Here is a 12922-nt window from a genome sequence, read left to right on the forward strand (position 1 = left end):
AAAATTAGCTTCCTTATCCAATGGCTTCATTCACTGTTATCCATATAAACCAAGTTCTACAATTCTAGGTTTCAGGCATTTCTAGATTGATAACAAAAGATTACAAAGTTCATGAAAATTTAAATAATGCTCCATTCCCACAAATCAAGATGTTGACTTATGAAAAAAAGCACACTTCCACTCATACAAAAATGTAGCTAAAAACTAAAGATATTTAATTCTTAACATTTTTAATGTAAGTAGCTATGAAAAACCAAATTCAATTAGCTAAAAAATGCTCTCCACATGCATTCTTTTCTTCTAATTTTACCACATCTATTATAGTTGGTCTCCAAATTGTATGTTTTTCATTGTTACTGAACAGAAGTAAATTTCTGAAATCTAATATTTTAGCTATTGATAATTGATAGTTAAAACATCCATTTTAACTGGTAATAAACTACTAAGAAAACACAGGTCTCAGGTATAACTATGTAATTCTATGACATGTTCAAATGGGGCAATATTTATTTTAAAACTCTGTGTTTCATTATACTTCTAAAATTCCCTAGAATTAAAGATAATCATCTTTCAGAAGAAAGAAAAAAATTTATATTGGGGTATCTTTTGTTTTTAAAAAATCTGTGACTGTTAACCGATAGGTTGTCTAGAAGTTAACTACCAAAGAAGAATTTTTGTAAGTGTAAAATAAAGTTTTCTGTGACATGACTCTAATATATTACAGATCATTGGTATGCATGGTTAAAGTGGGCCACGGTAAAAATTATACACACTAGCCGGACGTGGTGGCTCATGCCTATAATCTAAGCACTTTGGGAGGTGAGGTGGATAGATACCCTGAGCTCAAGAGTTTGAGATCAGCCTAAGCAAGAGCAGGACCCCATCTCTAAAAAATAGACGGGTGTTGTGGTAGGCGCCTGTAGTCCCAGCTACTTAGGAAGCTGAGGCAAGAGAATCGCTTGAGCCCAAGAGTTTGAGGTTGCTATGAGCTATGACTCTATGGGACTCTATTGAAAGTGACATAGTGAGACTCTACTCCCCACTCCCCCCCCAAAAAAAACATATATATACACACACACAAGACTTTAAACAATCATAAATTGGCTTGGCGCCTGTGGCTCAAGCGGCTAAGGCGCCAGCCACATACACCTAAGGTGGCGGGTTAGAATCCCTAGCCCAGACCCGCCAAACAACAATGATGGCTGCAACCAAAAAATGGCCAGGCGTTGTGGCAGGCGCCTGTAGTCCCAGCTACTTGGGAGGCTGAGGCAGGAGACTCGCTTGAGCCCAGGAGTTGGAGGTTGCTGTGAGTGTGATGCCACGGCACTCTACCCAGGGGGATAGCTTGAGGCTCCGTCTCAAAAAAAAAAAAAAAAAAAATCATAAATCACTGAAATAACAGCATCTAGTAATCTCAGCAGATGCAGAGAAATCCCTGATTACAGGTAACTAGGTGTCGTAATTCCACCTTTACTCAATCCTGCATTTAATCCATCTGTATAAACTGAAATAATGAGTGCCATACAAACTTCAAGTAATTCTTTCACTGTACCAAGACCATAAGGTATATGATGTGCCAAGAAGTTTACAAATAGGGATTTAATTTATTTTTTTTTTCACTGACTCACCAAAATTTAATTTGGGGCCTATACATGAGACATTCTGCTAGGTTTTATAGTCATATCAGAAGCAAGACAGACATGATATCTAGCACCATGGAGCTTACAATCTAGCAAATGAAACAAATCATTACTTCAACAATTCTAACAAATAATAAACAAACTCGGCCACTAAACAGACAGCTGTAAATGGTTATTTCTCGTCTTCTTTTCTCTTTCTTTTTTATTTTTTTAACTGATAACCAGAGACAGTGAATGCTTCTAGTTTAATACAGTAACATAGAAATGTTCCAGTTAGTATAGTAATATTTCAGCCAGAAGCAAACACTATTACTTTCTTTCCAAAGAGTTGGGAACCCTCTTTTAACATATAAATATCTTATATAGAAAGGACAATCATAATTTAAATAAATACATTTGACAGTTTTGCATGATGTAAGACAATCAAAAATTTTTAATTTTCATGGTATATTATAAGCAGTACACACCTCACAAAATTAATGTGCTCAAAAATCTCTAATTCACAGTTAAAGTATATTTTCCCTTAGGGATCTCATATGTATATATGACAAAATATTCTGTTCCTCTGCTGATCAGTTGTCCTTGCTGATCTAAGCAGAGGAACAGAATATTTTCTAAGTAAGACAAGGAGAGATATGTCCCAAATCATATAACTTGTCCTGGCATTTAGTAGCACAGTAGGATGTAGATGCCTGGTCTTTAACTCCAAGGTCACCACGCTTTTCACCACGCTTTTCATTATATCAGCCAGCTTGATGTGCCCTATTTTAGAATAAAGCATCAGTAGAACTTTATAATGCCAACTAATAAAATCACCAGCATAATAGGAGAGGTATAAAAGTATCAGCTTTTAATTCATCATCAACCATAAATGAAACTACCAACACCACTAAAAACATACACTATAACTGAGCATAGGAGGCAATTCTGCCTGGTGCATGGGAAAAAGGCTTTGTAATGGCTATGTCTATCATTCACTTAACTATTCAATGAGTCAACTCTAAAGAAGACAAAAATCAAATCGGTTTGTTACCACTGGAATATGAGAACCTTTTACTTTTCAACTATCTGATCTAGTGATAACGTGTCTCCTTACAAATAGCCTTCCTCTTTTTTATGGATACGCAATGCTTGAAAAAGCATTTAACTCACCAGATCTTGCTAGTTTATCTTTTCCATTTGTACAATGATAATCATATTAAACTCCTACGAGGTCTTGCTTTTGCTATGTAGTCTGAACTGAGAAACAAAAGGCAGCATTCTCATATGATAGATACCCTGGTCTGTTAGTATATCCCATATAAAAATCTATTCTCTATGAGCCAGATAAAACCTATACTTGAAAATAACATAAATGTTATTTCCTTAATCAACTATATCAGTAGATGTAAAGAAACAGACATAATCCTTCATTCTAACAGTCCTATGGGAATATCTTAATTTTCTGACTTATCAAAATAGAAGAGAAAGTGAGTTTCTAAAAATTGGGGGCCTTATCTTAAATTCCTTAACATCACCAACAATTTTTTCCATATTAAAATATACTATTTAACGTTTAATTGTGCTCCTTCATTAAAAGTCATGTATGTAAAAGCATAGAAAAAAATTTTAAGTATTAAATGAAGGGAAAATAATCACCCTCTATTCATATTTCAGGATATTTTATCTTTTTTGTCTATACATATTTTTATAGTTACCAAGGAGTTTTGTACCTATTTTCCCCTTGTTACAGTAGAATCGCCTTATTAAAATGTATATGTATTTTATGGTTACAAAATATTCCTTTGTAGCTTTTCCTAATTTACCCTCGAAACAAGGCTAGACATTTAGGTGACTTTGTTTTTTAACATCATAATAAAAACATGTGAAAGGATCCCAATTTATATTCTAACTTGTAATAGCTATCTGGTTTCAAACAAATTACTTTGCTTCTATGATCCTCTTATTCTATGATCATGAGTTGGTTTTAATAAAAACATATGCAAAATGTCTAGCACAGTACCTGATACATGGTACTCAGCAAATTACAGTCACTACAAAACCCTCCCATATTTCAATTATTTCCTTAGACTAGATTCCCAGAAGTAAAATTATTCATTATAAAATAATGAATATGAATATTTTTAAGGCTTTTGATAAATACCACTAGAATATTTTCCAAAATGTTTATACTAATGTTGATCCTCAACAGCAATGAATGAGCTCCTGACTAGTAAAACACTGACTCAGAAATTATGGTCAATGAAAAATCCAATTACCTAAACAAAATAAAACCTTATTATCATTGAAATAGAAATCACTAATAAATGAAATTCAGTGTAGACTTACCCTGCATGAGGGGCAGCTATCCCTTTATGCGAGGGAGATAAGGTCTGCAGTTTGTTTCCCACAGAGCTGCTAACTGAGGATACTTTACCTGAAGGTACACCTTATAATAAAAAAGGTATTAGTTTTAACAATACTCTGAAAAAGAAAAATCACATAAAACAGATCATCTGACAAAGAAAACAATGCTTTAGCATTATAATATTCTTTGTGCCTGTAAGTCAAGTTATCAATGAAGGAAATGGATTTTTTTAATGACTTTTACTGAGAACAACATACAGCCTTCTTCATTTTTCAAATCTAAATTTCTCTCTTTTAATTTACATACAGATAAAGGTATACTTCATTGGCCAGTATCGTCTTCATATCATTAAATATTTGTATATCAAGAACAATTGTCAAGTAAAGAAAAGTATAAAAAACTAAGGTAAAAAGGAAGGGAAAAAATTACAGTCAAAGAATCAAGAAAAGAACTTGGTCAACCATTCTGAACAGATGACACATCATTCTCATCAGGGACAGACATTTAAGCTAAAAAAAAAAAAAGTTACTTTATTTTTGCCCAGAAATAATTATTTATCCTTCTACATTTCGTCTTAATTACACCTCTAATTTTACTAATCCAAACAGACCATCATCTTCATTTCCTTCTCTACCAACATGTTTTTAAAAAACAAATCAAGTTATTTTATAGATTTTATTACCTACAACAGTTTTGCTAGTGCCACTTGGTTGCGGTAATCGTGAAGATCCTGAAGACGTGGTTCCAGGAGAATTTGACTTTTTAAGTGCAGGAGGCTTATACTAAAATTAAAGAAAATAAGATATGTTATCAACATGAATTATAAACTAGCAAGACAAAATTTAACATTCACTGAGTGTAGAATTTCAGTTTTATAAGATGAAAAAACATATGGAAATGGATGGTAGTGATGGTCGTACACCATGATTCATGTATTTAATACCACTAAGTTGCACGATGAAAAGTGGTTAAGATGGTAAATTTTACATGTATTGTATCACAGTTTAAAAATATGAAAAAACAGCACATCTCCTTAAATGAACAGTCTTTTTATTACCTACCCAATTCCCACATTGAGAAAGTCCTGATTAAAATTTATCACCTCCGAGAAAAGTTTCCCAAAACATGCTCCCTCTCAAAATTGGGGTACTAAAAGTACAACTCAGATGTTCCATTGCTAAAATACATTCTGAGCAACTTTCTCCAGTTCACACACACACACACACACACAAATCAAAGCAACAGTCTAATGGGAATAATTTCCTCTACAATAAGATTCAAAACACCAAACAAACTTTAGAAAAACTTAGAAACACCTAATGATGCTCACTTGGTGGTGCATCTTTAAAAGTGTAACAATTTTTACCTGTTCCTGAATGTGGTTTTTACTTCATACATAGAATTCAGCCGTACTGCCTACTGAGAAAAATTCATACAATTATCTGCTAGTTTTACTATAGCTGCCTATGCATTTCTCCAAAGCAGAAAGAAACAGCTAACTGCAGCTTCACTCTCCTCACCAGAGAACGTCAGATGAATGGAGTATGGGCTGATGTGACAGTGAACATTTCAGCTTGTTTATTTTTCCCTCTACTATCCAGATAGATATCACTATGAATTTTATTAACCCTTTTTGTGACCAATTTTGCTCAGTTCACTGAATACAAAAATATTTTAATGATTACTAGCTTCAATAGACATAAACTTGTCCCAAATTAACAACAAAGCAGAAATTTAAAACTCATGCCACCTCAGTTCCAGCCTGACACTTCCTCCGTGTGGTGACAACTACATCTGTATGTGTGCTTGAGATCTAACCCAATACAGTATCTAGACTGCTTAGAATATTATATGAAAAATAGATTTAAGCCCAATTTTCAAAATCATACTTTATAACCAATAATCAGTATAAAATTTAAGATGTAGGTGACTACACAGAACAGCTGTCTAAAACCAATTTTTCATATACATATTATGTTAGGTTTTTTGTGTGTATTGTTGATACTGATTGCAAATCTAACAAATTTCCTTAGTCAAATATTTGTATTTATGAAGATTATCTACTGAAATTGGGAAAAGGTTAAATAACATGAAGAGTATTCATTTCTGATTAAATGGTAGAATAGACTATTTAGGCCAACCTTTCAACTAAAAACTAAAAATGCTCAGGAAAGTATAAAAAAATTATTAAAGCACTGAGTGTCAGCTGAGAGAACAAGGAATTCCCAAGCCAACCCATGTGAGAGTATATTAATTATAAATACCCGGCTACCACAGGGATTTGATGTATAAATCTATGTTATTAGGCTGGGAAAGCAGACAAAAGTCAATAATTTAATTTCAAACATTTCCAGACTGAGAGTACTCTTAGTTACCCGAAAGGAACAAGCACAAATCTCTAGAAGGCGGCATGTCACGTGAATAATAATCATGAATAATTTTTTAAGGGCAACAAGTAGCAATAGCAAAGGTCAATAATTATTATGGAAAGAAGAATATAAGGAACCACGAATGAAGAGGCAAAAAGACAACAGGCACGCATTCATAAAAGTCATCTGATAATATAATCACTGAACATATATTACAAAAGAATTATGCTTACTACACTTAAAAAATAAAAGATAACTATGAAAATATTAACAGGAAATTGGAAACTATAAGAAATAGGAAATAAGAAAAATAGCCAACTTCAAGAAGTTAAAAACATAGAAACCAATTACAAACTCAATGATAGAAGAGTGCAGTGTCTACAGAATCCTCCTATAGATAACAATTGCAATGAGAGGGTTTTTTAAAAATGAATGTAAGAGATTGGAAACCCTGGAGAACTCACAGCTGTGTACTCTCAGTCTAAATGCCCATTAATCTCCCTCCCCCCAAAGAGAAAAGAAATAAAACTTTGCAGTAGAACAAAATAAATACAAGAATTGATGTAATATATTAGCTACTATGTCCAGTTTTCAACCAAACATTACCATTATAGAAGCTGGAATGTATAATCTACATTCAGCAAAAATTACAGCCAACAGAAAATCTCTCAAAGGGTCACAGGTGTTAGATTTAGCTAGCAGCTGCAGTCTTCAAGAAAAAAACAAAAACCAATTATATGGATAGAATTAGAGAATATTATGCTAAGTGAAATAAGCCAGGCACAAAGATACAAATACCACATGTTCTCACTTATATGTGGAATCCTAACCACTGTAGTGCCAAGAAGCAGAGAAGAGAATGAAAGTTACCAGAGGCTGGGAGTAGAGGGAAATGGGGAGTGATGCTCAAATGGCATAATCCTCACTCAGACAGGAGGAACAGTTTTATTACGTTTTTACTTTGAGATAAATTGTACAGCCACGGTGAATATAGTAAATAATAACATAGTGTACATTTAAAAATATCTAAGGAAATAAATTTCAATTGTTCTCACTACAAGAAATGATAAGGATCTGAGGTAATGGATATGTTAATTAACCTGATTTAATTATTCCACATTGTATTCATAAATCATAACATCGGCATCACTTAATTCAGCTATAACCTGCAAATTTATAATTTAAAATAAATAAAAATAAAGCAGTGAGTTGAACAATACACATAAAAAATACTAATAGGTTTATAATGTTTATATAGTTACATAGACACATATAACGATAGAACTAAGATTGGTAGAAAGTCATTGAAAATACCCATAGAGGGGGATAAGTTAAAAATGCATTGTTATTCCTATAGCAAAAATGTTTTAAAAATACAAAGTTACAGCTAGAAAGCCAATAAAGAAAATAAAATGCCTTTTATGAAAGCAAGAAGGATAAGAAAAAAACAAAAGAATTTTTTTAAATTATTATTATTTCTTTTTATTTTTTTTGCTGTTTTTAGCCAGGGCTGGGTTTGGACCCACCACCTCCGGCATATGGTGCCAGCGCCCTACTCCTTTGTGCCACAGGTGCCACTCAGAAATAACAAAAGAATCTTAAAAATTAATGACAAAAATAGAAAACAGCAACATGGCAGACCTAAGCCTAACCAAATCAATAATAACTGTGTTCAATGTCAATGCCTGAGCACTTCAAACAATAAGATGAGGTTATAAGGTTTCAATTTTTAAAAATCCCACAAAGAAAAACAAGAACCAATTGTAGGCTGTCTATAAGTGACATAAAAATACAAATTTAATTTTAAAAAAGAAAGAAAATATAAGAATACAATTAAGCTGAAATGGCTATGTTCTTATAAGATGATACTTTAATACCAGAAATATCGCCACAAACAAAAGGAGACATTTCACAATGGAAAAAGGGTCAACAAATGAAGACAACAAACTAGAAATGAAAACACAAATGAGAAGAGAAATTCAAAATATCTGAAGCAAAAGCTAGCAAATACAATAAAAAGTGTCGGGAAAAACACAATTTTATTTGAAGATTTTAACACATTTATCTCAGTAACTGATGGAATATCTAGACAAAAAGTCAGTAAGGACATAAAAGATCAGCCATTGTAACTGAACTGTTACAAAATTCAAAACGCAACTATTACAAACTTTTTTTTCAAATTATATGCAATATTCACTAAAAAAGACCATATTCCAGTCAATTAAAAAAAACTCAATAAGATGGAAATCTTATCAAATATATTTCCAGACCACAACAAAATTAAATTAAAATAAACAATAAAACATCCAGAAAAACCTCTTCTGGAAGTATGATTCACTTTGAAATAAACATGAGTAAAAGAAGAAACCACAAATTAGAAAATATTTTGAACTGAATGATAATAATGTTTATTAACATTAAGATTTATGAGTTAGAGCAATGGAATCAAAAGCCGTTTCTTTGAAAGGACGTAATACAATTGATGAACTTCTAGGTAAACTGATCAAGGAAAAAAAAACTGATCAGAGAGAACAAAACAAAAGACAGAAATATCAGTAGCAGGGATGAAAAAGAGTATCACTGAAAATTCTATAGGCATTAAAAGATAATACCTTTCAATCAATAAATTAAACTCACAGAATTTACAAAGAGACAAATTACTTGAAAGATGCCAATTGCGCTAACTTATGCCAAGAAGCAACAGAAAATCTGTACCACCTCATGTCTGCTAGAAATTGGTATCACAGTCAAAAACCTTTGAAAAAAGAAAACTCCATGTTTAAGTGCCTTCCATGATGCAGTCTAACAAACATATAAAAAAGGAATAACAGCAATACTGCACATGCTCTTTGAGAAAACAGGAGAAAATAGGTGCAAACCCATTATAAGGCCAGTATTTTCCTGACACCAAAACTAGCCAAAGTATTTCTCATGAACACATATGCAAAATCCAACAATGTATCAATATATATTAAAAGGACACTAATTCATAATTAAATGGCATTTATTAATAGAATAGAAAATTGGCTTACATCTAAAAAATCAATGCAATACATCATGTTATTAATATAAGGGATAATAACTATATTATTGTTTTAATGCATAAAAATGAAGATTCAATAAATTCAAAACCCATTAGTAGTTTAGAAGAAACAAACAAAAAACTCCCAGAGAGTACGACCCATAGGGAAGAAAACCTTCTCAGCCTGACAAAGAACACAGATAAAAACTCACAGCTAACATCATACTCAACAATCAGCAACCAAAGTTTTTCCCCTAAGAATGCAAACAAAGCATGGATGTCCACTCTCATCACTTCTATTTAATATTGCAAAGAAAATTCTAGACAATGCAACAAATCACCAAGAGAAATAAAAGTCATAAAGACTGAAGAGAAGTAAAGCTGACCTTACTTACAAACTACATGTTTGCACAGACAGAAAAATCCCAAGAAATCTATAAGTTATTATAATGAATTTAGCAAAATAGCAGGGTACAAGACTGATACATAAAAACCCACAGTTTTGGCCAGGCATGGCAGCTGATGCCTATGATCCTAAGGCACTGGTAGGCCAAGGCAGGTGGATTGCTTGAGCTCACGAGTTCGAGACGCTCCTGAGCAAAAGTGAGACTCCTTCTCCACTAAAAATAGAAAAACTGAGTCAAGAAGATTACTTGAGCCCAAGAGTTGAAGGTTGCTGAGAGCTATGATGCCACAGCACTCTACCCAGGGTGACAACTTGAATCTCTGTCTCAAAAAAACAACCACCAAAAAAACATACAGTTTTATAACTATCAGTCTAAACAAACACTAAAAAACAAAAACTAAAATAAAATTCCATTCCTAGAGTATCCAAATATATGATAGACTTAGGGAAAGATTCAACAAGTATGTGTATAACCTATATATTGAAAACTATAAAACATTGCTAAAATAAATTAAAGAACACCCAAATAAGCAGAAAATGTAACAAGTTCATGAATTGGACTATTCAATATTATTAAAATGTCAGTTCTCCCCAAATTGACTATAGTTGTTTCTTATAGACAATGAGAAGTCAATTGTAAAATTTATCTATAAATATAAACCTAGAATAGCCAAAGCAATTTTTGAAAGTAATTCAAGTAGGAAATTAAGACTTAAGGTATAATACTCAGTGTAGCAACAGTTTGGCACTGATTAAAGGACATATGAATCAATGGAACAGAATAGTACGTCCTGAAATGAACCCACACAAACATACTCAACTGATTTTCAACCAAGATACCAGGCAATTTGAAGTCTTTTCAACATATGATGCTGAAAGAATATAATATCTACATAGAAAAAAATTAACAATTGCCCCTTACATCACAATATACACGAATATCAGTGTGAAATGATTCATAGATATAAATATAAGAGATAAAAGTAGAAAACTTCTAGAAACTTAAAGGCAACTCTCTGCAACGCTGACACAGGCAAGTTTTCTTTTTTTTTTTTTTGCACTTCTTGGCCGGGGCTGGGTTTGAACCCGCCACCTCCGGCATACGAGGACAGTGCCTTACTCCTTTGAGCCACAGGTGCTGCCCCGGCAAGTTTTCTTTATACAACACAAAAAGCAATTATCATAAAAGAAATAATAAACTGGACTTGATCGAATTTTAAAACTTTTGCTCTACAAAAGATACCTTTAAAGAAAATGAATAACCAAGTTACAGAATGAAGAAAATACTCCTGATATGTATCAGAATAGACAAAAAATACACAAGTTCTTCCACTCAACATAACCTAAAAAAAGCTTTTAGAAAGTTTATATGCATCCATATATATGTGTTTATATAAAAGCAGACAACTGTAGTTTAAGGACCTGTAAAGCATAAGCAAAAAAGTATACTTTGAAAGAGCCATTTTTTCATTTATTTGTAGAAATAATTAAAATTGAGCATATCACCTGTGTCCGAGAAGTCGGTTTTCCTTTGGTATCAGTAGAATATTTGCCTTTATTACTAATACGTGCTGCTTGTTCTTTACAGAAATTTATATGTCTATCAGCTGCGTTTTCATTGAATCTCCTCTGGCAATATGGACATTGGATATAATCTAAAATAGATAAAAAGAGAAACATTAATAACATAATAATTGAAGTGGACAAAAAAACCAGAAGATTTTAAGAGCAGTCATTTGAGATGTGAAAGTAATAACATCTGACAAACAAAAACTCCTGTTTCCTTATAACCACCCAGGCTGAAGTCAATTTAGTGAAGACTTTTAAGAAAAAGATCTGCTACAACATGATACATTCTAATTTTCTTCTGGCTTTGAGTCAAATTTGAGGAGGGGAAAAAAAAATCAAAAAATAAATCCTCAGTACAAAAAATAAGTAGAGAAAAATGTTATTTATTTTTTGCTTCTATAATATCATATTTTTTAGTAATAAATATATACATATTTTACATGGCAGACTAGTTGAGCTATAACATGTAACATTAAAATACATTTAAAATATGAGCTCATCTATTAAAGTCTTTTATCTATCTGAAATTGTCAAATCTTTAAAGTGTGATTTTCTCTTAAAGATCACAACAGATGGAAGAAGCGATAAAAATATACGTCGCTAACATAATTAATTCAAATTTAAGAAACAGCAAATGCTTCCTAGATAAAATATCCTTCCAAAATACAAAGTACCATATACTGTAAATTAAACTTCTTTGAAAATTATCCTAGAATCAAATTTTGCTTCATTATAAAAGATGTGAACTGAGACACAGGGAATCAATGTAAAAATTCACTAGTGTAAAATAAAGTCTCAATTTATTTCAACAGGTTTACTTTTTGATAAAGAATTTTCCTTTTTAAAGTTATTCATTGGAAGCTCAGAAATTTGTCCTGCTTAATAGCAGAGTAGATCCACAACTGAGGCAAAAAAAGAAGTGATTTTTGTTAGGCCCAAGAGATTATTTCTTAAATCCAAATTATACTGAAGAACTGGTACTTTTCTCTGACTTACATTAGGCATAAGAAATGTACTAATGGTAAGATGTAATGTCTAAATACCTCCAAAGCAGAAAGAGAACTCAAATTCATGGGGAAAAGAAAAGTAATATTAGAAGAGACCCAAGACCAATTGAAGCATCCTGAAAACATCCATAAATTAATTACTAATACTCTACAACAGAGGTGGGCAAACTATGGCCAGCCAAATCCTGCCTGCCTGTTGCCTGTATTTATAATAAAATTTTATAGAAACACAGCCAAATATATTAATTTAGTATTGTCTATGGCTTACATGATACAACACTGACAGAGTTGAGTAGTTGCGATAGTAACCTTGTGGCCTACAAAGCTGAAGATATTTATTCTCTGCCCCTTTATAAAAATAGCTTGTCTGTCTCTATTCTCACTTTTGAGAAGGCAGCCACTTCCGTCTCTCTCTGAAAGTGTTCTAAAGCGTTCTCTTTGTTCTTAAACTCTGTTATACTTAAAAAAAAAAAAAAGAAAAAGAAAGACAGAAAGAGCTTGCCAACATCTCTTCTGTAATAATTTTTAAAATGATCATATGTACATTTGCTTTTTTTTTTTT

At 32.3% G+C, this 12922-nt stretch overlaps 1 protein-coding gene across 1 annotated transcript in view; it reads right to left on the reverse strand.

The window, feature by feature from the left end:
• The window catches only part of ZC2HC1A (zinc finger C2HC-type containing 1A), a 38004-nt gene that overhangs the window by 6084 nt on the left and 18998 nt on the right, over positions 1-12922 (reverse strand). Inside the window, exons 5-7 of the mRNA XM_023518361.1 lie at positions 11291-11439; positions 4670-4769; positions 3969-4068 (exon numbers count right to left, since the gene is read on the reverse strand). Coding sequence (XP_023374129.1) covers positions 3969-4068; positions 4670-4769; positions 11291-11439 — 349 coding nt within the window. The remainder of the gene's footprint in view (positions 1-3968; positions 4069-4669; positions 4770-11290; positions 11440-12922) is intronic.

The sequence above is a fragment of the Otolemur garnettii genome, unplaced genomic scaffold, assembly GCF_000181295.1.
Source record: "Otolemur garnettii isolate 467f Iridium unplaced genomic scaffold, OtoGar3 scaffold00004, whole genome shotgun sequence".
NCBI classification, from domain to species: domain Eukaryota; kingdom Metazoa; phylum Chordata; class Mammalia; order Primates; family Galagidae; genus Otolemur; species Otolemur garnettii.